Raw genomic sequence first — 27,596 nt, forward strand, 5'->3', positions numbered from 1 at the left:
CCATTGCGGGGGTTGGTTCAACGGGGCCGTTGGCAGGTCGTGTTTGTGCTTGGCAGGACGGGGACCAGGGAGGGAGTGTGAACAACGGGACACTTGTTTTGCGGGAGGGGGAGGTTTAGTTGCCTGGCTGACACCAAGCCCCTGATGTCCAGATGTCCGGGCTCCCCGTTTGCACGGGAACCGAGGTGGTTTGGAAAACCTGGGAGAAAACGGGACCCGAAACTGGGACCAAGGGGTCCTTTTCGACGTAAAAAAGAAAAGTCAGGTGAGAGTTTTCAAACTTTTTTCATTTGTTTAAAAAAAAGGGAAGTTTTAAAAAGCCCCAAATCACCAACTTTCAACCCACCCCCCTCCCCTCCAGACTTGTTTTTCTTTCTGTTTTTTTTTGTTTTTTCACTGTCCCTCCCCCCACCAAAAAAAAAAAAAAAAGAGGCGGGAAAAGCAGGAATCGGAATATTTGTGGCTCAGGTTTTTGTTTTCCGGTTAAAAACCAGCAGGTTTCCGTATTTTGAACGTGGCAGGAGAATATTCGCTGCCTTTCTTCCCGATTTCTAACCAAAACCTCGAATGTTTTTGTTTTAGTGGAACCCAAAAATCGTTTTCGAAAATGGCATTTTTGCATTACTCCTGATTTACACCAGGGTGAGTGAGGGGGAATCGGGCCCATTGACTCCAGTGGAGTTACTGCTGACTTAAACCGTGGGGGGAAATGGCATCTTGACACACACGGAATGACTCTGGATTTACATCACACAAGGGGAATTGGCCCTATTGACCCCCTGGAGTTACTCCAGATTTACACCAGGGTGAGTGAGGTGGAATCATCCCCATTGAGTCCAAGGGAGTTCTTCCTGCTTTACACCAGAGGGAGGGGGAATCAGCCCCTTGACACTCATGGAGTTACTCCTGATTTACATCAGAGAGGAGACTTGCCCCCCACGAGTCATTCCTGATTTACACCAGGGGCCGGGAGGGGAGTCTGGTTCGAAGGCGGGTGGGCCAGCACGCCAGCCGGGACAAACCACTAAGACTCAGGCCCACGGTTTTGCTCAGGTCCCTTTATTTGCTGTGGTTCCCGGCTGCCAGCCCCACATGCTGGGCTGTGCCGGGCTCGTTAACCAGCGCAGAGCCCAGGGCAGAGCCTGCCGGTGCGTGTGCCATGGTGAGGGGGGCGCTGTCATGGCTTTGCCTGCGCAGGTCAATGGGCGACGCCGGGAGGATTCTGGCCCGGGCCCTCTCCCGTTCCCGGCTGCTGCTCCGTGATCAGGGCCATGTAGACCTCAGCTGCGGCAGCCGCCAACTGGAAAGACTTGCAGGCCGGTGATAGAGCCCGGAGCGCCTCTTCCAGGTGCCCGGCGGCTGCTGCCAGGGCATTCCTAGCCCGGCGCCCTGTGAGGGCGTCAGGCAGGTAGTCGCCCAGGCTCTGCATCACGCCAGTCCCGGAGAAGGGGCCGTTCTCGGGGGGCCCTGCAGCCGTTTCCCCAGCTGGGCCCCCAGGGGCGACACAAGCAGACACAGCCCTGGCGATCTCCTCACTGCTCCGGCGCAGGGCGTCCATCGGCAGGCGCAGCACTGGGGAGGCCTCCGCCTCCCGCAGAGCCGCCTCCAGCCGCTCGGGGAGGCCGGCGTTCCGCAGCAGCACGGCCACCACGGGGCCACCCACACTGCCGAAGATCCCCAGGGTGGCCTGGTGGAAGTCCCGGACGATGGCCCCCTTCTCCTGCAGCGAGGTGTGGGGGGAGGCCATGCGGGCGTACAGGTCCCGGCTGGTGTTCTTCTGCACGTGTCTGTCCGTCTGCTCCGCCGTGGCGTGCATCTCCTGCGCTGCCCGCAGCAGGTGCTCCAGGTTCTCCCCCACGTCGACGTCGCCCCCCACCGGTTCCAGGGACACGCTGGTGTCAAGGTGCTGGGTGAGGATGCGGAGCAGCATGCGGGTGGCCGAGATGCATCCTTGCAGGGAGTCGAGCAGCGACTGGCTGGCGCGCACGAGCCTCTCCCTTTCGCTCTCTGTGCCGGAGAACAGGGAGAGCATCGCGACGCTGGGAAACAAAGCAGAGAACGCCGGTGAGGGGGTGAAAGAGTTTCCAGGATCCCCAGCGCAAGGACAAGGGGATGTGTGATGGAACCGATAGGGAGCCCCTGTGAAATGGAGTAGAAGGAATGCTGTTTCACAACAACCCTGGGATTTGCCTGTAGAACTCACTGCCTCATGATCTCGCTGATGCCAAGAGCCCAGCAAGACCCAGAAAGGGATCTGACATTGATATGGCTAATGAGGAGAGCCAGAATGACATTAGAAAATAAATTTTTTTGTTAAGTTTGATAAGATTGAACAGTCTCATGCTCCAGGGCATGACCCCACCTCTAACGGCTGTCAGGCAGGAACTGTCCCTGCTGTCAGAATCTCTCTAACCTGCTACTGTGGGGTTCTCTGAAGCATCTGGTACCATCACTATCAGAGACAGGACACAGTCAAAGGGCCTCTGGGCTGAGCCAGTCTGACCAGTCCGACAATCCTAGTTGCGCAAAATAAAATGTCGCCCAACTGCTCTTCCTGATTTCAACGCACTGAAAGTGCCCAGACAAAGCCAGGAAGGCCCAAGACCTCACAAGAAAGCCAGTGGTTTTTGGATCTCCAGCTCAGGCATGTTTTGAGCAAGTTTCAGCACAAGAGAGGAAAGAACAAAGCACCACAAACTTGCCACAGCGAGATGTTTTCCGCCACTCGAAAACGCTGGGGGCCGATTCCCAAAGCACCCAGCAGCGTCATCTTCGCCATGGAAAGAAGGGTCCTGACCTTCAGAGGTATTTCGGCTCCTAACTCCCTTTGGAATCACCAGAAAGGAGGAGCCAAAATCCCTTTAAGCTGACAGCTGCGCAGGCTGAGTTTGGTGATGGGGGGAGCCTCTTGTATCTTTGTTGTGACAGTTCTGTCTTCTGTCCCCAGTGCCTGGAGTCCCAGGGGGATGGGGAACTCCCAGTTACCCCGGCTTGTGGCCCCTGCCCCGGTGTGGAAAACCGCAGGGCAGGGCAGCCCCAGGAAGCCCAGACACCAAGAACCACTAGGCCCAGCCCCACCTGGATTCTTTCTTAAAATCTCCTGGTTTTCAGCCTTCTCATGTGTTTTCCTTAACCTCAGGCAGCAAGGGGCTGCCCAGAGCCAGGGAAGGAGCTGGAGCAGGCCCCACTATACCAGGAGTCCAGTGGGTCCGGCACTGGGCTAGGAGTCAGAGCGGCTGGGTTCTCTTGCCAGTTCTAACACATGGACATTGGGGAAACCCCTTCCTTTCTCTGCTGACCTGCCTGGCCTTTGTCTATCTTGTCTGGACTGCGACCCATTCAGAGCAGGGCCAGTCTCTCACTGTGTCTGGGCAGCAGCCGGCACGAGGGGGCCCTGATCTCAGCTGGGGTAGGGCCGGTCTCTCGCTGTGTGTCTGGGCAGCGCCTGGCACAACAGGGCCCTGATCTCAGCTAGGGCAGGGACGGTCTCTCGCTCTTGACTAAGAATTGGGAATCTCATGGATGGGTCTCTCTGGACTACATTTATTTTTAAAAAAAAAACAAAAATCTAAGAGTGCGTTCAATTAAAGAAACCTGGCTGTCCCTCCTTCCCAGGGTGACTGCCCCACCCGGCAGAGGCCAGCGGTAGTGATGGTGAGGTACAGGGGCACTGCTGGGCTAGAGGGGGGGTGCAAAGCCTGTCAGTGAGTTACCCACTTTGCGGCTGACGTGGGCCCCGAGAGAGCGACGCTGCGAACCGGAGGCCGCGGGCCATTGGGGTGAAGCCCGGGGAGGGCGTGTGGAAACGACAGGGGAGTCTCTGGTACCTCGATACTGAAATAAAAGCCCCGTGGAACGGCCGGTGTCTGGTCTGACTCAGGCTGGGGGGCTAAAAATTGCTGTGTAGACATCTGGGCCAGGCTGGAGCCCGGGCCCTGGGACCTGTCCGCCTAGGCACAGTCCCCGCACTCGGGCTCCAGTCCAAGCCTGCACGTCTACACGGCGAGTTTGCAGCCCGGCAGGCCAGCCGCGGGTGTTTAATTGCAGTGCAGACATACCCGCAAGGGCCTCCACTGCACCCAGGGGGAGGGGGCGGAGGGGGGGGTTCCGGCCCTCCGCAGCCGGCTCCGAGCCTGGGGGAGGGGGCGTTGGGGGAGGGGGCGCCGGCCCTCCGCAGCCGGCTCCCAGCCTGAGGGAGGGGGCGTTGGGGGGGGGGCGCCGGCCCTCCGCAGCCGGCTCCCAGCCTGGGGGAGGGGGCGTTGGGGGGGGGGGGCGCCGGCCCTCCGCAGCCGGCTCCCAGCCTGGGGGAGGGGGCGTTGGGGGGGGGGGGCGCCGGCCCTCCGCAGCCGGCTCCCAGCCTGGGGGAGGGGGCGTTGGGGGGGGGGGGGGCGCCGGCCCTCCGCTGCCGGCTCCGAGCCGGGGGAGGGGGTGATTGGGGGGGGGTGGGCGCCGGCCCTCCGCATCCGGCTCCGAGCCGGGAGAGGGGGTGTTGGGGGGGGTGGGCGCCGGCCCTCCGCTGCCGGCTCCGAACTGGGGGACCCCAGAAAGGGGCCGGGGGCTCTCACCTGTAGCGGCGCGGCGCGTCTGCTGGCCCGGCAGGCGGAGGAGCGGTTTGCGCCCCGCTCTCCGGCTCTCCTTATAAAGCTCCCGCTCGGCCGGAAAGTGAAAGTTGGCCCAAGCAGCCCGGGCTCGCTGGCTCCAGACCTGATTTATCTCCTGGAGCCCCCCCTACTCCCCCACCCCGTGACTGAGGCGAAACCAGGACTTGGAAACCAGCCAGACGCGGTTTCCTGGAAACCACGTGGGGAACTGGAAGCCAGCAGGCCCCCCCACAACAACCCAGCACCCCCCCAACCCAACACCCCCATCCAGCGATTGGCTGCCTTAGCGGTCCTCAGCTTTTCCATCTTCCAGCAGCCTCCTGCTAGCCGGGAGATCCCGCTCCGCCCCTACCCCCCCCCCCCCCCCCCGAGCAGGAGGCAGCTGGAGTGGGGGTCCCCGGGGTCAGTGGCCCCCCCCAGCAGTCAGGAACCTGGGTTTCTGCAGTGAGGAGTTAGGTGCTTATGAACAATCCCATCACCCCCCGCCCCTGAATCCCTTCAGAAAGCCGGCCCTTGTCTCCACCAGTAGCCCCACCAGTGGGTCGTGCGGCCAAGGGACAGCACCGTGCTCCCCCCGGTTTGGCCAATGTGCTTTGCAGTGGCTGGCGGTTGCACTCCTGGGGCTACCCTCGGGGCGTCCTCAGCGGCAGAGGGGGAAGGTCAGGGCGAGGAGGGTTGTCCCCAGCCCCTTATTCCCAGCAAAGGCCGGCCTGCAGGACAGGAGAGGAGGGTGAGGGGCCTTTATTGCCACCCTGGTTATTCTGGACAGTGGCCAACACCCCTGGTTGGGGAATTAGCATCTTCCTCACCTTGGGATATGCCTATTCCTCACATCCCCCTGCTCCAGGCAAGTGCCACCCCGAGAAAGGGAGATCGGGGGAGGGGGGGCAAATGGCAAACAGGACATCAGGAAACTGGGAGGGCTCAGAGAAGAGCGATGGGGGCTGGAAAACCTTCCTGAGAGCCAGAGACTGAAGGAGCCCGATCTACTGAGTTTCTCCCAGAGAAGGTGCAGATGGGACGAGATTCCTGACGATCAATATGTCTGTGGGGAGGAGGTTTTGGGGAGCGAGCAGAGGCTGTTTAACCTAGCAGACAAGGGCAGAGCCCGAGCCCACAGCTGCGGGATGAAGTCAGACAAATTCAGACTGGAAATAAGGGGCAGATTTTCTCCCGAGAGGGGAATTAACCCTGGGAATGAGTACCCCAGCAATGGGGCAGAGTCTCCATCCCTCTGAGTCTTTCCATTGAGATTGGGCATCTCTCAAAAACTCTCCTCTAGCTTCAACCCTCAGATATGGGCTTTATGACACTCTGTACCTCAAAGTAGCACCATGGAACCCCCATATTCACCACTGTCATATAATTTTGATATTGTAGTGGTTCCTCACTCTTGTGTGGGGAGGGAGGCTGCTGGGCCTCACTACAGGCAGACAATAATCAGTAGTCTATGGGGAAACTCTGGCACTCGGGGCAGGACACAGCCACAAACAGTCTTTAGCCCACAGCCTTCTGGCTGGTGTAAGCCAACAAGACAGCACTGGCCTTTGGGCCAAAAGGTGGGGGTTCAGCCATCACCCCAGGGGTGAGGTCAGTGGCAGAGGGGTAGAGGAACCCAGGCCCACCCTACTCTACCAGGTCCCAGCCCAAAACCCTCATAGCTTCAGCACCAAGCTCCCCAGTTCTCCTTTAATATTTCCCGTCCCGCCCCGGGACTGAGGAAGGTGGGGCACATTTAGCTCCACCCACCAGGGGGAATGTAGTTGTCCCTCACGCTCCAGTTTGGAGGGAGGCCACGCTGCCTCACTCCAGGTATGTTGTGTACAAAGTCTGCCTTGTGAGGTATCATTGTAAAAGCCTTGATCTGTTGAACATTAATATCCTTTTGGGTTGTATGTGCTAGCCTTGTATGGGGAGCTATGAAGTATTGCTATGTGTGTGTTACTGACATACATTGTGAGGTTGGGAACACCCTCAACTAGCCTTTTAGTGGCAAGAGAAGGAGTAGCCGTCAATAGGTAGATGGTCATTAAGGGCTCATCAACACCCAACCCACTATCCAAGAGACTCCTTGAAAGAGACACGTAGGCAATGGAAACTGATTGACCAATGGGGATTCCCTGACCTCCATATTACAGCAAGGCTCTTTCTAGCATCTTGGAGAAGGTATAAAAGAGGGAGAGTGACATCATCACTTGCCCCCCACCCCCCAATCTCAACACAGGGAAGATTGTCTGGGTAAGACAAAGACTTGGAACTAGGGAGATTGGTTCCAGGCTGGAAGTGAGTCCCAGTCTGTGTACTGAGGAACTGTCACCTGCTTGGACCATCTGCAAGGGTGAGACAGTCCTTGATTTAACTCTTACTTAGATTAAAAGTTTAGGATTTCGAATGGGTGTTTACCTTTTATTTTCTTAAGGTAACACCCTCTGACCTTTTACCTACCACTTATCATCATTTAAAATCGATCTTTCTGTAGTTAATAAATCCGTTTTGTATTTTACCTAAATCAGTGCGTTTTGATTTAAGTGCTTGGGAAATCTCAGCTCAATTTACAAAGGTTGGTATGTGCCCAGTCCACCCTGAGGTAGTGGTGAACTACTTAAGGAGCCGGCATTACCCAAGGGGGCCTTGAGCAGTGTAAGATGGTACAGTTCTGGGGTGTAGGGCTGGAGCTGGGGGCAATTGGCTGGAGCCTCCCTGTTGTTGGTTCACGAGTGGCTGGGAGACCATTCATGGATCCCAGCCGGGTGTGTCCCCGGGGCCTGTGGATGCTCTGCAACTGCAGCCCCTGTCAGGGGGTTGTAGTTTGACATCAGCATCCCAGGGTGAGAGGCAGCCCAGGCTGGTGACTTTGAAGGGCTCAGTGGCCCCATAGCGCAGTTTGCACCCCCAGGAACCTGTCACAGGCCTGAAATCTACAAAGGGGTGGAGTTAAGGGAGCTCTAGCTCCGCTCCCAAATCAGGGCTGCAGGGAGTCAGAGAGAGGTGAAGGTGACTTCCCTACAGTCATGCCGTGACCTGGGAAGTCCTGACTCCCAGCCTCCCTGCTCTAAGCCCTTGACCCCACTCCCCTTCCCGAGCGGATGATGGAACCCAGGAGTCCTGACTCTGAGTCTGCCCCCTTTCACCTCTCTCCCTGCACTGTCCAGTTCTGCGATGGGAGAAGCCTGGGGCCTCCCTCCAGGGAGGATGGATGGACTCCGAGTTGCGCTGGTGGAAGCAATTCCCCCGGCCAAGGCCAACTGCAGGCGCTTGCAGCCAGGGACTGCCTGGGGCTCGCTGGCTCATGGATTGATTAAATCCTGGATCTTTCCGCCCCTGGTGACTGAGAAGAAAATCAGGACTTGGAAACCAGCCAGACTCGGCTTCCTGGAAACCACATGGGGAACTGAAAATCAGAAGGCACTAAGCAACCAGCTGAGCCCCAGTAGCAGCCCCTTTAAGGACAATGTGACGTCTGCTAGCAGCGTGCTCCTGACCATAGCTGGGCTCCGGGAATGTGGGGAGGCTGACTGGGAAAGTGAAAGCAAGGATCCGCTCTCCTATAAAGGTGAGAGTCCCTGCTCCGCTGTGCACAGAGCGGCCGGGGAGCTGCAGCATCACAGCGAAGGGATCCTCTCTGGAGAGCCCAGGCTGCTGCCCGCGGAGCTGAGTTGATCTGCCCAGGCGAACGGCTCGTCAACTTCCCAGGCGCCCAGCGGGCAGGTAACTCGCCCCACCGGACAGGGCAGAGGAGACACGCATGGGAGCAGGGGTAGTGCCCTGAGAGCCCCCCGGATCGCTAGGTGAACTGAGCCCCTTCTAACAATGGGGGTTTCATGCAGCCCCTGGCAAGGTGCCAGTCCCCCACAGGCTGTTGGAGGGGGGGGTGTCCCGACTGTAACCGATGGGGCGGGGAGTTGTGCTTTCCAAGGGGGGACCCTGGTGAGCTGCAACTCTAGGAAGGACCCAGGTGTCCTGGTGGTTCCAGCCTCCTGTGAGCCCCCCAGAGGATGCTGTGGCTAGGCAGGCAACAGCCACCCTGGGCTGGGGAAACTGGTGAATAGCGAGTAGGAGCCAGGAGGTGGGATCCCCTCCAGATAGCCGAGAGACCCTGACTGGAGACTGCACCCAGCTCTGGGGAGGAGGTGAAAAATGAAACTATTCCCAGGTGCCCCTTGAAGCTGCCCAGCTGCGCACAGCTCCAGCCCTGGCATTTTGTGCAAATTACTTCATGGGCTAATTTGCAGACAGCCAGAAACTGCAGCTTCTGACCCACGGCCGGGTACCCCGGGCAGCAGAGGGGAGGGAGCAAGTCATGCAACTGCCAAGAACTGGGAAACTCCATGGCTGGGGCAGGGGGTGGCCGGGTAGATGGGGCATGCTGCCGCGCTTCTGGGGTGGATGGACTCGGGGTGCTGGGGCGGGGGGCTGGGACAGAGGTCTGGGGAATGTGGGGAGGTAACGTGCGGGAGGAGAATTGAGGGTGTCTGGGGCAGTAGCTGGGACACTGCTGAGGTGAGGGGCATCTCTGGCAATTTAGGCTCTGTTGGGGAGTGGGGCTGAGAGTCCCGAACTTACTTGGGCAGATTCTCCCTCTCGCAGCCGAGGCTCTGGCTGGCTCCTCGCTGCACTTTCCTCCTAAGGCCACGTGGTTTGGTAAGATGGGGAGCTTTTCGGGGCGGGGGCCCACTGGCCAAGTCCTTCTGCCCTAGAACCTCCAAGGTGTTTAGGCGCAGAACTCCCACGGGTTGACGGGGAATTAGGCACCTAAAGACCTTTGGGGATCGGAGCCCTGGAGACTTTTTTGTTGTAATGGCAGCTGAGTCTCTGCACTAGTTAAGTCTGTGATTCGGGGGGGGGGGGCGCAGTGGGGAGCGCTGGCTAACGCCTCCGTCTTCTTCCTGTCCTGGCAGCTCTCTCAAGAATGTCCTGGAGCGATATCCTGTACCCTGGCAACCCAGAGCGGCGGGAGACGGTGGTGCGGTTACACCAGGAGCTGATCAACTGCATAGAGCTCAATTTTGATACCACCAACGAGCTGATTGGAGCCTTAAACGAACACTGTCATTGCAAGTTGCACCCCATTAAGATGAACATGAAGGGCACCATCCGGGACAACTGCAACTTGCTCCTCTCAGCCATCAAGTCCATCCAAGACATTCTGCAGGCCATCGACGCAAGGTTGAAGAGCAACCTGGAGCCAGATCTCTACCGAAAGCTTCACGATTTCCAGGAGACAGATGCCAAGAAGATGCAGATTCTGCGCTCTGTGGCCACGGTGGTGAGCGGGCTCACTGGGACAGTGGCCATGGGGATCTTCATCAAGCTGGCGTTATCGCAGGTGGTGAGCAGAGTCCTGAGCCAAACGACCATGATCTTGGCCAAGGTTGGTGCCTCTGTGATCGGCGCCGTGGCTGGCATGTTACTGGGCATGGGTGTCGACCTGATTCTCAGCGCGATCCTGGGTGCCATAGAGAGAGACCAACTGGAAGAGAAGATTCAGGAGCTCAAGGCTCTGGTGAGCGAGTTCAAGCCAGCCTCCAAGGAGTATAACAAAACCATCCTGAAGACCATCTGCATGCTGTCATAGCCGGAGGAGAATCAGCTGCTCAGATGACTCCAGACCAAGCTGCAAGTTACCATTTCTTGTAAAAATAAGGCTGTAGGGATCAGATCCCATCTAGCTTGACATAGCCCAGCACCATTAAAGCAGGAACAATAAATGATTCTAGCTCTTACGCAGTGCTTTTCATTAGTAGAGCTCAAAGCGCGTCAGGCTTCATTAATGTCTTTATCCTCCCACCACGTCTGGGGATAGGACAGGGCTATTACCCCCGTTCTACAGATGGAGAAACTGAAGCCCAGAAATTCAAAGCACTTAACTTCCATTGATTTCAGAGCAATTGGCTCAGGCTCTCTGCAGACTCAGGCAACATCACTGATTTCAAGGGAAGCTAGGTGCCTAAAGTGACTTGCCCCAACCCATACAAGAAATCTGTAGTGTAGTAGAGAATTGCCTGAGTTTCCCAAGTCACAGACAAGTGCCCAACAACCACTGGGCCATCCTTCCCCTCTAGCTGGTGTTTTTCATCTGTAGATCTCCAAGCGCCTCAGTATCAATACCCCGATTGTACATGAGGGAAACTGAGTCACAGACAGGGACTCAGCCAGCAGGCCAGGAATAGCCCCTGGAATAAGATCAAAATAATCCATTTAGACTTTCCCCTGTCAAAACCAACACGTCCCCACCAAACATTTTGATTTTGACTAAACAGCCTTTTCCAACAGAAAACTTTTCTATCAAAAGCTTTATGGCTAGCTCTGTGCCCAGCCCAGGCTGGAGAACCTACCTCAGGGTTTTCTGCTCCAGCCCAGATCTGGGAGTTGAGCTAGAGCGGAGCTCAAAGGTACAATAACTTCCCCAACATTTGCTAGGGTTTGTCAGGTGTTTAAATTCAGGGTCTCTTCTCTGAATCCGAGACTAGATAGGAGGGGGGATTCCGGGACCATAGTGAGCTGAGACACTCCGGCCTAGGGAACCAGATGGAAAATGTTACGGTCCTAAAGGGCAGTAAACCCATTCTAGAGCAGGGGGGGTCTCCAACTCTTTTTGGGTGGGCCCACTTTGAAAATATTTCAGTTGTGACAACCCCACTCCACCCCCACAAAGTGACAGCAAATCACTGGACATACTCAGAGACAGGGCCATCCTTAGGCACACACAGCATATGCGCTGCATAGGGCACCCCAAAATTTGGGGCACCATCCTCGCTGGCTGCTGCATGGGCTCCTCTCTGGCCACCCTCCAACATTGGGCCAGTGGGTTTCTCCCCTCCCCTCCACCCACTCACTCCTCAGCCAGCCTGAGGGCTGGGGCTGGGACAGGGCATCACGGGGCCAGGAGCAAAATTTGCATGTGAGTGAGCAGGGGGAGCCAGGCAAGGCTGGGAGCAGAACCAGGGGGATACCTGGAGGCTGGGAAGAGAGTGGGGGGAGCTGAGCTGCGGGGGTAGAGCTGGGAACGGGACTTCAAGAGTGGGGGGAGGCAGAGGTGGAACTGAGCTGGGGATGACTGGGGGGAGCTGGGCCAGGGGCAGGGGAAGGGGGAAGGGGGCAGGCAAGGCTGGGAACAGAATGGGGGGACACCTGGAGGCTGGGCAGAGTAGGGGGTGAGCCGAGCTTGGGGGCGGGGGGTAGAGCTGGGCACGGGACTTCGGGGAGTGTCAAGCGGAAGAGGAACTGGGCTGGGAAGGGAAAAGAGTGAGGCGGGGCAGGGCGGGGCGGGGGGATTCTTTGTCTGGCTCAGTGAGCGAGCAGTGAATGCACTTGGGCCTTCTGGGGAGCAGGGTGGTGGCCCTGGGGGAGCAGCTGTTCCGAGCAGCCCCCCACTGTACCTGCCCCTCTTCTGCCCACGTGACCTGCCCCACCGGCAACTCCCTGCAATCTCTCTGCTAGTCTCCTTTCCACTCCACCTCCCTCTGCTCTGAAGTTTAAGCCCAGACGCTGAGGATCCCCTTTGGACCCTTTCCTCTCCCTTCCCCAGCACGGATCAGCAGCAGACAAGGGCTGGGAGGAGGGAGCGGGACACACACCACCAGGCTGGGTGGGAGGGAAAGTTAAGGGTGGTGTTTGCTTTTCCTGCCCCATCACAATAGTCCAGGGCCAACAGGAGGAAACTGACTCTCAGACAATGGGAGGAAGGGGACGTATCTGGAGCAGAAAAGCAGCAATCGAGACCTTTTGCATGAAGCATATTCCAGTTACATTATATTCACACTCATTTCATAAAATCATCGAGATTTGCAACGTCACAGGGGCTGCTGGGCATAAGGGGGTGGGGGTACTGGGCAGGGGGGCGCTGTGGCGGGGCAGGCTGGCAGCGCAGGGCTGGGTTGGGGGCACAGGTGAGAGGGAAGAGCAGGGTTGGGGTGAAGGCGGCACAGTGTTTAATAAAGTGCTCGTGGCAAGTTTCCAACATTGAGCGTTATGTTTGTGTTGCTAAGAGCAAGTTGGGCACAGGGGCAGCAGTTTACTAATCTTGTGTCGGGCCCCATAAATCCTAAGATCGGCCCTGGGTACAAGAACACATCGGCCCCTCGTAAGATAAGGACTGGATGACAGGACAGTGGGTGAGGAGGTTTTGTTTGAACTAGCTGGTGCCAGGAGAAGGGTGGTAATTAACAACATCTGGAGTGTGATACGTAACTCGATTGTATCAATATAGAAAAGGAGAAGTCCTGGAGGGGCATCTTTGAACTGGCTGAGGGGACAGTGTCCTGGTGCCCAGTCTGAGCCTTTACCTTGTGATGGGCACACATGTGTTCGTGTCCCTGTGACCCACTGGACAGGGCACTAGTCTGTGCTTTGCTGACAGTAAACGCGGCTGAGCACCTTTGCCACCGAACCGAGCCTGTGGGCTCTTTATGAATAACACCCAGGCCTGCGGAATCGGGAGCTTCCTTCCCTCCTCGTGCTGCCGACACAGGAATTCCAGGAACAGCGGCGCTGAGCAGCCGTAAGAAATTTAAATCCCTGAACCACTCTCCACAGCCCCTGAACCAATCTCCGCAGCCCCTGAACCAATCTCCGCAGTCCCTGAACCACTCTCCACAGCCCCTGAACCAATCTCCGCAGCCCCTGAACCACTCTCCGCAGTCCCTGAACCACTCTCCGCAGCCCCTTAAGCATGCTCCACGCCCCTGAACCATGCTCCGCGCCCCTGAACCACGCTCCACGCCCCTTAACCACGCTCCGCAGCCCCTGAACCACGCTCCGCAGCCCCTGAACCACTCTCCGCAGCCCCTTAACCACTCTCCACAGTCCCTGAACCACTCTCCACAGCCCCTTAACCACTCTCCACAGCCCCTGAACCACGCTCCACAGCCCCTGAACCACGCTCCGCAGCCCCTTAACCACTCTCCACAGCCCCTGAACCACGCTCCACAGCCCCTGAACCACGCTCCACGCCCCTTAACCACGCTCCGCAGCCCCTTAACCACTCTCCGCAGCCCCTTAACCACTCTCCGCAGTCCCTTAACCAATCTCCGCAGCCCCTGAACCACGCTCCGCAGCCCCTGAACCACTCTCCACAGCCCCTTAAGCATGCTCCGCGCCCCTGAACCACGCTCCGCAGCCCCTGAACCACGCTCCGCAGCCCCTGAACCACGCTCCACGCCCCTGAACCACGCTCCGCAGCCCCTGAACCACGCTCCGCGCCCCTTAACCACGCTCCGCAGCCCCTTAACCACGCTCCGCAGCCCCTGAACCACGCTCCACAGCCCCTGAACCACTCTCCTCAGCCCCTTAACCACTCTCCGCAGCCCCTTAACCACTCTCCGCAGTCCCTTAACCAATCTCTGCAGCCCCTGAACCACGCTCCGCAGCCCCTGAACCACTCTCCACAGCCCCTTAAGCATGCTCCGCGCCCCTGAACCACGCTCCACAGCCCCTGAACAACGCTCCGCAGCCCCTGAACCACGCTCCACGCCCCTGAACCACGCTCCGCAGCCCCTGAACCACGCTCCGCGCCCCTTAACCACGCTCCGCAGCCCCTGAACCACGCTCCGCAGCCCCTTAACCACTCTCCGCAGCCCCTTAAGCATGCTCCACGCCCCTGAACCATGCTCCGCGCCCCTGAACCACGCTCCACGCCCCTTAACCACGCTCCACAGCCCCTGAACCACGCTCCGCAGCCCCTGAACCACGCTCCGCAGCCCCTGAACCACGCTCCGCGCCCCTGAACCACTCTCCGCAGCCCCTTAACCACGCTCCGCAGCCCCTGAACCACGCTCCGCAGCACCTTAACCACGCTCCGCAGCCCCTGAACCACGCTCCACACCCCTTAACCACGCTCCGCAGCCCCTTAACCACTCTCCGCAGCCCCTGAACCACGCTCCACAGCACCTTAACCACGCTCCGCAGCCCCTGAACCACGCTCCATGCCCCTTAACCACTCTCCGCAGCCCCTTAACCACTCTCCGCAGCCCCTGAACCACGCTCCACAGCACCTTAACCACGCTCCGCAGCCCCTGAACCACTCTCCGCAGCCCCTGAACCACGCTCTGCGCCCCTGAACCACGCTCCGCGCCCCTTAACCACGCTCCACAGCCCCTTAACCACGCTCCGCAGCCCCTGAACCACGCTCCACGCCCCTTAACCACGCTCCGCAGCCCCTGAACCACGCTCCGCAGCCCCTGAACCACGCTCCGCAGCCCCTGAACCACGCTCCACAGCCCCTGAACCACACTCCGCAGCCCCTGAACCACGCTCCGCGCCCCTTAACCACGCTCCGCAGCCCCTGAACCACTCTCCGCAGTCCCTTAACCACGCTCCGCAGCCCCTGAACCACGCTCCGCAGCCCCTGAACCACTCTCCGCAGTCCCTGAACCACGCTCCGCAGCCCCTGAACCACGCTCCACAGCCCCTTAACCACTCTCCGCAGTCCCTGAACCATGCTCCGCAGCCCCTGAACCACGCTCCACGCCCCTTAACCACGCTCCGCAGCCCCTTAACCACTCTCCGCAGCCCCTGAACCACGCTCCACGCCCCTTAACCACGCTCCGCAGCCCCTTAACCACTCTCCGCAGCCCCTGAACCACGCTCCACAGCACCTTAACCACGCTCCGCAGCCCCTGAACCACGCTCCATGCCCCTTAACCACTCTCCGCAGCCCCTTAACCACTCTCCGCAGCCCCTGAACCACGCTCCACAGCACCTTAACCACGCTCCGCAGCCCCTTAACCACTCTCCGCAGCCCCTGAACCACGCTCCACGCCCCTTAACCACGCTCCGCAGCCCCTTAACCACTCTCCGCAGCCCCTGAACCACGCTCCACAGCACCTTAACCACGCTCCGCAGCCCCTGAACCACGCTCCATGCCCCTTAACCACTCTCCGCAGCCCCTTAACCACTCTCCGCAGCCCCTGAACCACGCTCCACAGCACCTTAACCACGCTCCGCAGCCCCTGAACCACTCTCCGCAGCCCCTGAACCACGCTCTGCGCCCCTGAACCACGCTCCGCGCCCCTTAACCACGCTCCACAGCCCCTTAACCACGCTCCGCAGCCCCTGAACCACGCTCCACGCCCCTTAACCACGCTCCGCAGCCCCTTAACCACTCTCCGCAGCCCCTGAACCACGCTCCGCAGCCCCTGAACCACGCTCCGCAGCCCCTGAACCACGCTCCACAGCCCCTGAACCACACTCCGCAGCCCCTGAACCACGCTCCGCGCCCCTTAACCACGCTCCGCAGCCCCTGAACCACTCTCCGCAGTCCCTTAACCACGCTCCGCAGCCCCTGAACCACGCTCCGCAGCCCCTGAACCACTCTCCGCAGTCCCTGAACCACGCTCCGCAGCCCCTGAACCACGCTCCACAGCCCCTTAACCACTCTCCGCAGTCCCTGAACCATGCTCCGCAGCCCCTGAACCACGCTCCACGCCCCTTAACCACGCTCCGCAGCCCCTTAACCACTCTCCGCAGCCCCTGAACCACGCTCCACGCCCCTTAACCACGCTCCGCAGCCCCTTAACCACTCTCCGCAGCCCCTGAACCACGCTCCACAGCACCTTAACCACGCTCCGCAGACCCTGAACCACGCTCCACAGCCCCTGAACCACGCTCCACAGCACCTTAACCACGCTCCGCAGCCCCTGAACCACGCTCCGCAGCACCTTAACCACGCTCCGCGCCCCTGAACCACTCTCCGCAGCCCCTGAACCACGCTCTGCGCCCCTGAACCACGCTCCGCGCCCCTGAACCACGCTCCGCAGCCCCTGAACCACGCTCCGCAGCCCCGTCCCACCGCTAGGAAATGAGAGTGGAATGGCAGCGACACCAGAGCTATGGGGATGGCAGAGTTTAATTAATTGCACACCCCCAGCCCCCCATCGGCTCTGCCCCCCAAGTCCCACTGCTGCTCCTCCTGCATTTCTGGGGGGGGTCTTCTCCCCTCTCCCCCTCCCCTCCCCAAACACTCCTCTGCCTCCTGCGGGGAGGGGGAGAGAGCTGCCTGTCTCCCGCAGCAGCTCTGATTGGCTGCCCTTCCCCAGGAGGTGGGGCAGTGGGTATTTCTGATGGAGCAACAGTGACTCCTGGTGGCCAGTCTGGGTAACGTTTCCTTCAATAGCACAGCAGTGGCACCTGGTGGCTAATTAGGGTAATGCACAGAGTGTATTTACTAGGTGGAACAGCAGGGACTGTGCATTGCATGTTACTGCTGCTTCATTAAGTAATAAAATCTGAATGTAGAGCGGGAGCGCTGGGAGCCAGGACTCCTGGTTTCCACTGTGAGCTCGATGTCTGCAGCTGTTGTGCAATCTTGAGCAAGTCACTTATTTTCTCTGTGCTGTGAAAGGGGGAATCCTGCTCCTTTGAGGTCTGTGGCACAAATCCCGCCAGCTCCACTGGGAGCAGCGCTGTGCCCGAGGGGGCTGACAGGGTTAATTCGTATGTAGAAAGCTCTGTGGTGAAAGGCTCAGGAGGGAAGAGTTCATTATTAGGCAGGAATTATGGGGCTGTGGGAGCAAGACAAACAGTTCACAAGACGGTGAGAAATCGGGTGTGAGGAGATGGGACCTTAATTTTGTCTTATGATTGAAGAACAAACCTGAGTACGCGACCGGGAGATTCTTCCCCTGAGACTCAGGCCGGTTTCTGTGATTCCCGGACCAGACTGGATTCTCTCCAAGGTCCGATCCCGACCTCATCCCCCGGGGATCCGAGCACTCTCCGGTCGGGTGCTAACTGAGGTGACGGACGTCTGTCACGTTGATTCGGTGCCTCTCATCCTCTCTCTGCGCTGTGCGTGCAGTGGGGTGGTTTGTTCTGGGAGGTGTCACAGGCTGGCCGACCCTTTGAGGCAAGCCAAGCTCAGCCTGGCCTGTGAGCTGGCAGCTAGCCCCCAGCTGGTGGTGATAGGGCGACTTAATGATAATTAGTGACCCCAGCTGGGCCAGGGCCAGGAGGAGATGATACAAGGGATGGGGAACCAGTTAGGGGCAGACCCAGGGGGGAGGAGTGGGAGCCCTGGGGTCTGAAGTCCATGAGAGAGGCAGGTACCAGAGGGAGCTCTCTGCTGGCTTCTGCTGGAGGGCAAAGGGACTGAGTGAGGCCGTAGCTCGTTTACATATCAAGTGTGGATGGTTTGGGGACACTGGGGTTAAATGTAGCTACTTTTTATACTTGGGCTGATACTCTGGAGAGTTCCCTGGTGGGAACCAGCTGGGCAAAGCCTGAACAGTGACTGGGTTCAGGGTCTACGTTCACCTAAAGACTCTGGTGCAGGCTCCCTGTCCGAGCTGCTGAAATCATCCTAAGAGCCCCAGAACGGCGGAGCGATGGCAGCGTTAGGTTTAAGGTCCAACGGACGTGTCCCCGCACACGTGCCCCCACTTCTGACCTCATCAGAGCAGGACGGGGGTTGAGCCCCAGGGACCCTGATTCTCCTGCAGCCACAGACTGTGAGCGAGGGGCTGGGAGGCAGAACAAACTGGATCAGCCGCTCAGGGGCCAATTGGTCGGGGCTGTGACAGATGCGCCCTGAGACAGTAGCTGGGGAAGGTGTTGAACTGTAAACGTTTGTCCCAGCTCACCCCGTCCTTCCTCTTCCCTCTGCCAGCAAAGTTCTTCTGTTGAACCCTCTGTTGACTGTGCTGGCGAGTGGGTGCAGATTTGCCCAGCAAAGGTGCCCCGAGGGGATACAGGTTCCCAGACTACTGGGTGGGGGCTCGAGTCACTGTGAAGGAACTGCAGAGAATCCCCAAAGGTAAAGACCAGACCCTTGTTGCTGGTGTCACGGGGTCACCAGGCGATGCTCTGGAACTACTCCATACGAAGCCAGTCAGGACTCTGGGGGAGCCTCCTCTCTGTGAGCAGACTGTCCCCAGGGCAAGACACTCACACAGCTTTGACCTTCCTGGGGCTGACCTCGGAGTATTCAGCATCCCCTTCCACACCGTGCGCTTCCCACAGCGAGTCCACACAGGCCGGGTCCTGGGGAAGCCAGAGGGGCCTACACCCCAATTCCACAGTCAGGCGTGACTCTCAGCCAGCCAGTAAAACAGAAGGTTTTTTAGACGACAGGAACATGGTCTAAAACAGAGCTTGTAGGTGCAGAGAACAGGACCCCTCAGTCAGGTCCATCTTGCGGGGCAGGGAGGCCAGCGCCCCATCTGGGCCTCCCTCCTTTTCCCCAGCCAGCTCCAAAACTGAAACTCTCCAGCCCCTCCTCCGGCCTTTGTCCCTTTTCCGGGCCAGGAGGCCACCTGATCTCTTTGTTCTCCAACACCTTCAGTTGGCACCTCTGCAGAGGAGGGGCCCAGGCCATCAGTTGCCAGGAGACAGGGTGTCAGCCATTCTCTATGCAGACACCATCACACTGGCCCTTTAGGGCTCTGCGACAATCGCACCCTTATCCCCCCACCTAGATACTTAAGAAATGCATAGGGGAAACTGAGGCACCCACCCAGTATTCAGCGAAAACATTAAGAACATTCCCACTTCATCACAGCTGGTGACACTGCTGCTTCAGGGTTTCGCTTCTTCTCCTCCCAAACACCCTACGGATGCATTCCTCCCCCCCTTGTTAAACTCCCCAATTAGTAAAAAGAAAAGGAGTACTTGTGGCACCTTAGAGACTAACCAATTTATTTGAGCATGAGCTTTCGTGAGCCCAATTAGTGACACTCAGAGGGAAGAGCTCCTGTCTAGTCAGAGCAATGCCCTTAAACCATGGGCCTTTAGCAGTGGTGAAATTCAGAGACACAGGCTCTTAGTCCAGATTAAATGCAGGTTTATTATAATTGAAATATTAAATCATTTCTACAAGACAAGAGGGGCCCGTTCTGGAGGTGTGAAAGGATAGCAGAACTGGACTGCTAATCATTATGAAAACAAAAGCAACAAATGAATGGGTTATTGAGGAAAGGCGGAGATTGACACGCTGGCTATTGACTGAGGAATAGATATGGCCAAACCAGCCTCAGTGTATCCGAGTCTCCAACTGCTCAAATGAAATTGTTCAATATGGGAAACTGCTGAAAAATTCACAATACCATTTGATTGCATCACTGTGTTTGTGACCAATAATGCCATGTACCTGGGGAAAACTTAGGATTGAGGTTTGAAACCTTTGTTTTAAAATGTTGTACACCTTACATGAATGGCACATTTGCTTAACGTTGTGGGAGATCTGTGGCAACAGATACTTTTGAAAGTTAAGGAATTAGTTGTGGTTATACAATGTGCTTTCAGTGCCTGCCCTGCAAGAAAAGCCTGGTTCTGCAAGTTTCTAATGGAAAGAGGGAAAAGTCCTTCTGTCCCACCAACCCCACAAGAACTAGCTGGAACAGCTGGTTCAGTGTTTCTCTTTATCACAGTGAACACACTGAGGATCCAGTTTCATTTTTTACAGAGGAGAATGGTCACAGAAGCAGTTCAAGTGTTCAAGAGAGTGTTGATCTTTGCCAATCCGCAGCAGTCACTGAAGAACTCCCGGCTCTAAAAGAGTTTCCACCTTGAATCAGGAACACGCTTCCAGCTTATGAAGAGCCCACAGTTCATGAGCTTGCCTTGTGGGCAGAGACCTGCTCTGAAACTTGCCAGCACCCAACGGCAAAACCAACACTCTTGGAAAGCTCAAACAAGGAAAAGTCAGACACGGTCACTGATTGAACCTTCCGCTTTTGCCAACCTGGTGCTGCTGTCTTCACGGCATGCTGTGTATGTGAGTCAAATCAAGTCAAATACCTTGACATTTGCGAGACCACAGTATTTGGAAATAGACCCCTGCTTGAAGAGAACATTGCAGCACAGACAGAATGTCGGTCTTACTGGGAGCAGTTCAAGAATTGAGGAACGAGGACGTTTTGCCGCTTTTGCAGATCCAGGCTAACACGGCTACCCCTCTGAGGCTTGACTTCCTGTTCTGGAGAAGCACGAAGGATACATTTCCAGCTCTGCCAGAAGTTGCCCTGCGATGCTTAGCAGTACCTGGCTACAGAACGCTCCTTCTTGTCTTATACAAATGTGCTTGGGGACAACAGACGCCGCATAAAAAATAACACTTTACCAACCTGTAACTTGTTACACGGTTGCAAAAGGGCCTTTACTAAAAAGAATCCGTTATTTTTGTTATATAGTTTTCGCTCTTTTTGTTTGAAAAATGATTGCACGGTATGCATCTATCACTTCAAAATCGTTTACCTTGACAAGGAAATGAAAGCTGTTGCATGAACATTGTTTCGTGTAAATGTGACACTGGAATACTTTATTGTTAAATTGTTACACGTTTTGTTGCCGTGACCGTACCCTGATTTTGTACCTTTTTACCATGACTGTTCTGTGAATTTTGCCTAATTTTACCATGACAAAAATCCTATCCATAACTATTATCGATCTTACAGCAGCACCAGGGGCTCCCAGTTACACACTCATGCTCACAGAGTTATAGATTGTAAGGCCAGGAGGGACCCTTGTGGTCCTCTGGTGGGACCTGCTGTTTATCACAGGTCAGAGAGTCACAGGTCAGTGCCCCACGGTGCTCAGTGCGATACAAACCCATAACACAGGGAGATGATCCATGTCCCGTAGAGGTTACAGAAACAAAACAACAGGTGGGTACTGTGACAGTGCACCCCATATTCTGCACACGGGAGCAGAATTCACACCCGGAAGAGCAAAAGTGTTTAGCTCTCAAAACAGGCATCACATGCCTAACCGCTGAGAGGCCCGGAGGGTTTATAGCCGCGATTTGGAGATCATGGGGCAGGGGTGCCGGAACAGGGAGGGCCGGTGGCCGTGGCGCTCCCTCTTTTTACCGGCTATAAGGATGAGCAATGGGAGCGGGTGGTTTTGTAGGGATCTTGGGGGGAAGAGGCAGTGTGGGAGCGGAGCCTGGGGGGAAGGGGTGGTGTGAGGTCAGGGGCTTGTGGAGAAGGGGCACGTTTGGGGCAGGGCCTCAAGGGAAGGGGGTGGTGTGGGGGGCCTCAGGGAAAGGGGCAGTGCGAGGGCAGGGGCTCAGGGGGAAGAGGTGTTGGGAGGGTGGGGCCACAGTTCAGGCACCAGTGGGGGCCCCCCCGGTTAGGAAGCTTCCGCAGCACCTGTGTGAGGTGGATGTTTCAGCTGTTGCCGGCACCCAGTGCCGAGAGGCTGAACAACAGCTTGAGTGGTTCGTTACCCGGTGTGCTACACCCAATAATCACAACGGGGCGGAGAAGCAGAAAAGTTTATTTGCAGCTGCAAAAAGGTACAGGGAGAATAAAATCTCAGATCCTGCACACAGAGCAGGAAGTTACACAGGCTTTTATACATCCTTTTTCCCAGCATACTTATCCAATAGAAAGCTGCCCCAAGTTTCCATATAGCCAGCCAATCCAGTTCCCAGCTAGTTCCCTGATTCTCTGTATCATTTGTTAAACTATACATAAAGCTGCTTTATTCAGCATTGTTCTTCCCTATCTCCCCTGTTTGGCCTTGCTTAGTTTCAGGCAGTCTGACTCTGCAACATACTGTTGCAGATTCTCAGCATAACTGCTGTGTGTGCCTCCAGACGGGGGGGCCAAAGACACTTGGGCCTAGTACGCAGAGCTGCTGCGAGTGCCTCCAGGCAGGAGGGGGGCCAAGGACACCTGGGCCTAGTGAGAGGGGGCTTCATCGACACTCGTGGTCTTCCATCCCCTCGAGTTACCTAGTGGCCATGCCCCAGTGTCCCCAACACAGCCGTCAGACATAACACCCAGGTCCTGAGTTCAAATCCACCCCAGGGCTGAGCTCCGAAAAGAAACAGGAAGCTACACGAGCAGTAATTCTTCTGCTCTGCTCACCCGTGTCAGAGCGACAACGTGCCTGGCCTGCCTCAGGATTTCACGTTAACACCCCCCTTTTCCTCGAATGCAGACAAAGCCCTCGCTTTCTCCGAAAGCCCTGAAGTGTGTGTGTCCCTGCTGCGTGGGGTGAGTGCTGCTGTGTGTGTGTGTGTGTGTGTGTGTCCCTGCTGCGTGGGGTGAGTGCTGCTGTGTGTGTGTGTGTGTGTGTGTGTGTGTGTCCCTGCTGCGTGGGGTGAGTACTGCTGTGTGTGTGTGTGTGTGTGTGTGTGTCCCTGCTGCGTGGGGTGAGTACTGCTGTGTGTGTGTGTGTGTCCCTGCTGTGTGGGGTGAGTGCTGCTGTGTGTGTGTGTGTGTCCCTGCTGCGTGGGGTGAGTGCTGCTGTGTGTGTGTGTGTCCCCCTGCTGCGAGGGGTGAGTGCTGCTCTGTGTGTGTGTGTGTGTGTGTGTGTGTGTGTGTGTCCCTGCTGTGTGGAATGAGTGCTGCTCTGTGTGTGTGTGTGTGTGTGTGTGTGTGTCCCTGCTGTGTGGGGTGAGTGCTGCTCTATGGGTGTGTGTGTGTGTGTGTGTGTGTCCCTGCTGTGTGGAATGAGTGCTGCTCTGTGGGTGTGTGTGTGTGTGGGTGTGTGTCCCTGCTGTGTGGAATGAGTGCTGCTCTGTGGGTGTGTGTGTGTGTGGGTGTGTGTCCCTGCTGTGTGGGGTGAGTGCTGCTCTGTGGGGGGGGGTGTGGGTGTGTTCTCAGTACACACTCTCACCCCCTGATTCCATGGTGACATTTAGGGCTGTGTGTCCACCTGGAACTGCGCGGGGGGGGGGGGGGAGAGGGATCTAGGCCCCACTCTGCCCCTCCCCTATTACCCCCCACAGCCGGCTGGGGTGAGGCCTGGCCCTGCTTCCTCAGCCAGCTGCTGCTTTCTCTGATCAGGAGCGAGCCAGGGCCTGAGCGAGGGCCGCAGGAGAGAGCCGGGGGCCCAGCCAAAGGCAGGCAGGGGAGGCCCCCGCACAGAGAGGGGGCGGCAGGAAGAGGGGGAGCGAGGAGCCCACAGACGGTGACAGCAGCTGAGACACTGCGGACGGGACGGGGTGAGCCGTGTGCCCACAGATTGCTGCCCCTTCCCAGGGACCATCAACCCCCCCTGAGCGCAGCCCAGCCTGGGGGACGGTAAGAGATTCCCCCTGCTTGGGATTTTCCTGCCCCCCCCCCCCCCCGAATTCCCCCTGCACGCACACACCCCTTAGTGCTCTGTTGCAGTGTTGCCAATTTAGCCATATTCCAACCCCCCTGTACACTGGCACATCCCCTCTCCTGTCAGTTCCTGGGGAACACCCGGCCCCTGGGCCCCCTTCGCGCCTCCCCTGGTGTGGCTGCAGTTCGGGGCTGTGTTTGGGGCAGCTGCTAAGCCGCCCTGCAGAGGAACTCGTGCTGGGGATGGTGTCCGGCCTGCATGCATCTGCGTTTTTCACCTGCAAAAGCTGTGGCTGAAAAGACTGTGCCCGTTCCTCAGACTCTCCCTTGGCATCAGTAGAAATAGCTGGGCCGCAATGCTGGTGTCCTCTGTTCCTGTGCGCCGAGCTGGGATGGGGTCCGAGAAAGCCGTGTGCTCCCCGTCTTCCTGCCAGGCCTTTTGGACGAGCGAGAGCGGCTGCAGGGCTCCCCACGGCTCCTCTGACCTAGAGAGCAGCCAAGGGAGAAGGCTGGGTCTGCGCATGGCTCTGCCTATTCACAGATGACATATTGTCCCTGTCAGCAGCAGTGCGCTGGGCTGGCTTGAAAATCTCCCCACTCATTTCCAGGAGTTCATGGAAGCTGAGATCTTGTGAAAATTCTGTGGGGCTGTGCAGTGCTCAGATAATGGAGGCCCTGATCTCAGCCAGGATCTGTGCAGGTGACCAGCTTGGCTTAACAGTGAAATCTTTCCTGATCTTAAACACAAAAAAGAAGCTCACAAGAAGTGGAAGATTGGACAAATGACCAGGGAGGAGTACAAAAATATTTGTCGGGCATGCAGGAGTGAAATCAGGAAGGCCAAATCACACCTGGAGTTGCAGCTAGCAAGAGATGTTAAGAGTAACAAGAAGGGTTTCTTCAGGTATGTTAGCAACAAGAAGAAAGTGAAGGAAAGTGTGGGGCCCTTACTGAATGAGGGGTGCAACACAGAGACAGAGGATGTGGAAAAAGCTAATGTACTCAATGCTTTTTTTGCCTCTGTCTTCACGAACAAGGTCAGCTCCCAGACTACTGCACTGGGCAGCACAGCATGGGGAGGAGGTGACCAGCCCTCTGTGGAGAAAGAAGAGGTTCGGGACTATTCAGAAAAGCTGGACGAGCACAAGTCCATGGGGCCGGATGCGCTGCATCCGAGAGTGCTAAAGGAGTTGGCTGATGTCATTGCAGAGCCATTGGCCATTATCTTTGAAAACTCATGGCGATCGGGGGAAGTCCCGGACGACCGGAAAAAGGCTAATGTAGTGCCCATCTTTAAAAAAGGGAAGGAAGAGGATCCTGGGAACTACGGGCCAGTCAGCCTCACCTCAGTCCCCGGAAAAATCATGGAGCAGGTCCTCAAGGAATCAATTCTGAAGCACTTAGAGGAGAAGAAAGTGATCAGGAACAGTCAGCATGGATTCACCAAGGGCAAGTCATGCCTGACTAATCTAATTGCCTTCTATGACGAGATAACTGGCTCTGTGGATGAGGGGAAAGCGGTGGTCGTGTTGTTCCTTGACTTTAGCAAAGCTTTTGACACTGTCTCCCACAGTATTCTTGCCAGCAAGTTAAAGAAGTATGGGCTGGATGAATGGACTATAAGGTGGATAGAAAGTTGGCTAGATTGTCGGGCTCAACGGGTAGTGATCAATGGCTCCATGTCTAGTTGGCAGCCGGTATCAACGGGTCCGTCCTTGGGCCGGTTTTGTTCAATATCTTCGTTAATGATCTGGAGGATGGTGTGGATTGCACCCTCAGCAAGTTTGCAGATGACACTAACCTGGGAGGAGAGGTAGATACACTGGAGGGGAGGGATAGGATACAGAGGACCCTAGACAAATTAGAGGATTGGGCCAAAAGAAATCTGATTAGGTTCAACAAGGACAAGTGCAGAGTCCTGCACTTAGGACAGAAGAATCCCATGCACCGCTACAGACTAGGGACCGAATGGCTCGGCAGCAGTTCTGCAGAAAAGGACCTAGGGGTTACAGTGGACGAGAAGCTGGATATGAGTCAGCAGTGTGCCCTTGCTGCCAAGAAGGCCAATGGCATTTTGGGATGTATTAGTAGGAGCATTGCCAGCAGATCGAGGGAAGTGATTATTCCCCTCTATTCGGCACTGGTGAGGCCACATCTGGAGCACGGCGTCCAGTTTGGGGCCCCCAACTGGAGAGAGTCCAGCAGAGGGCAATGAAAATGATTAGGGGGCTGGGGCACATGACTTATGAGGAGAGGCTGAGGGAACTTGGGTTATTTAGTTTGCAGAAGAGAAGAGTGAGGGGGGATTCGATAGCAGCCTTCAACTACCTGAAGGGGGGTTCCAAAGAGGATGGAGCTCGGCTGTTCTCAGTGGTAGCTGATGAGAGGACAAGGAGTAATGGTCTCAAGTTGCAGTGGGGGAGGTCTAGATTGGATATTAGGAAACACTATTTCACTAGGAGGGTGGTGAAGCCCTGGAATGGGTTCCCTAGGGAGGTGGTGGAATCTCCATCCTTAGAGGTTTTTAAGCTCAGGCTTGACAAAGCCCTGGCTGGGATGATTTATTTGGGGTTGGTCCTGCTTTGAGCAGGGGGTTGGACTAGATGACCTCCTGAGGTCTCTTCCAATCCTAATCTTCTATGATTCTCCCATGATTGCTCTAATTATTTGGACACTGAAAGTTCCCAGAAGCAGGTAAAGCCAAACCTTACACTGGAGTCTCATTTTAATTAAGTGGCATGTTTTGTTTGCGTTTCTTTTATCCCTTCTACAATATACACTGCACCTGTCCTGGGATAATGCACATTCCTCCCACAGTTTAACTCCTATAACATTAGCCATATCAATTTTTACATATGGTGTAACTGTTTCTTTTGTGCTTACAGAGTTTTCATGTACCCTTATCAAAGTGACAGTCTGATTACTCAGAGCCACCTTAAGGCTCAGTGTTTTTAATGTTGCCTTTTTTATTTTGTGCACCTCACCCTTGCTGTTACTCCAGAGGGGCACAGCCTTTTTTAAAAAAAATTATTATTTTACTACAGCTTTTATTTGCTATTTTGTTACCACAAAACAAATCTAGAATTTCTTCCCATTCTTCTGGTTTTGACTGCCCTGCTGCAGCCATGACTTTGGTCTTTGAGAAGATGTTATAAAGCATTGAGGTAACTTAAGGGTTAAATGCTAAATACCAAAGCCAGACAACTCTAGTTACCTGTGTCTGGCAAAAAGTGTTTCTCAGTTTTGCAATTCTGAATGAAAGATTCAAATGGATTTTAGTGGTATTACTTAAAAACAAAAGAAAACCAATTCATCTTAAACCTACAAAACAAGAGTTTTACAAACCAGGAGTGTTGGTTTAGGTCCTAAACACTGCACATATTTACACAATATATTTATACTCACTCACAGATACATACATACTGTTTTCCTTAACATCCCTTACACTGCTTTAATTTTTACACAGCTGTACATAGATTACATTTGTATATATTTGGGGGCAATTAAGTTCCAATAGAAACCCTTTAAATTCTTTTAGTGAATTTGACTAAATTGTTCATAGTCACATGATTTAAATCAGATTGTCTCTTTGCCTGGATTATTTACAGACATTTCTTTGGAAAAGGGCCCACTTTCCCTTCAGAATGGCTGCAAAGAAACCAAGAATTCTCTTTCTAACACTTTTTTTAAAAAAATTTTTTTTACAACGTTCAACTGCTTAATTCTCTCCAGCCTCTGCAGAGTGAACTTCTCACTCTCTTTCCTTAAATCACTTATTTTCCAAAATGACACCTTCATCAACTCAGATTTCACTATTCCAAGTATTGTCCAGGGATGTGAATTCCCCATGCCTGTACTTACTGCTTCCCTTACTCATGACACTATGCCGCTCAGGGCTCCCACCCTGTTTTCCAATCTCTTTATTTGTTGCTTGCCTGCTTGTCCGGGCCCGTTCCTGCTTTCCTCGCTGAACTGTCCCTTCCATGGACACAGACTGTAATCA

General features: G+C 56.0%; 2 protein-coding genes across 3 annotated transcripts; one reads left to right on the forward strand and one right to left on the reverse strand.

Annotated features, from left to right (window-relative positions):
- Nucleotides 1-1,043: 1,043 nt before the first annotated feature.
- Nucleotides 1,044-4,745, reverse strand: C24H12orf60 (chromosome 24 C12orf60 homolog). Its single transcript, XM_048828874.2, has 2 exons — nt 4,566-4,745; nt 1,044-2,039 (listed from the first exon to the last, which is right to left on the reverse strand). Exon 2 carries the CDS (start codon nt 2,030-2,032, stop codon nt 1,199-1,201), a length of 834 nt encoding a protein of 277 aa, XP_048684831.1. The 5' UTR covers nt 2,033-2,039; nt 4,566-4,745; the 3' UTR covers nt 1,044-1,198.
- Nucleotides 4,746-7,775: 3,030 nt separating this feature from the next.
- LOC125626161 (single-pass membrane and coiled-coil domain-containing protein 3) lies at nt 7,776-10,324 on the forward strand. Of its 2 annotated transcripts, none has more exons than XM_048828872.2 (2): nt 7,776-8,154; nt 9,500-10,324. In XM_048828872.2, exons 1-2 carry the CDS (start codon nt 7,794-7,796, stop codon nt 10,174-10,176), a joined length of 1,038 nt encoding a protein of 345 aa, XP_048684829.2. In that variant the 5' UTR covers nt 7,776-7,793; the 3' UTR covers nt 10,177-10,324. The 2 variants fall into 2 exon arrangements, with proteins under 2 accessions (XP_048684829.2, XP_074979155.1); XM_075123054.1 differs by lacking the exon at nt 7,776-8,154 and adding an exon at nt 8,161-8,309.
- The last annotated feature ends 17,272 nt before the right edge of the window (nt 10,325-27,596 follow it).

The sequence above is a fragment of the Caretta caretta genome, chromosome 24 (assembly GCF_965140235.1).
Source record: "Caretta caretta isolate rCarCar2 chromosome 24, rCarCar1.hap1, whole genome shotgun sequence".
NCBI lineage: Eukaryota > Metazoa > Chordata > Testudines > Cheloniidae > Caretta > Caretta caretta.

What these genes read in the sequence shown, in the direction of transcription:
- C24H12orf60 (XM_048828874.2), bottom strand. Translation starts at nt 2,032, where the DNA reads ATGCTCTCCCTGTTCTCCGGCACAGAGAGCGAAAGGGAGAGGCTCGTG.
- LOC125626161 (XM_048828872.2), top strand. Translation starts at nt 7,794, where the DNA reads ATGGATGGACTCCGAGTTGCGCTGGTGGAAGCAATTCCCCCGGCCAAG. An exon ending in GGATCCGCTCTCCTATAAAG is followed by an intron (nt 8,155 to 9,499) that starts GTGAGAGTCCCT and finishes CTGTCCTGGCAG; the next exon opens with CTCTCTCAAGAATGTCCTGG.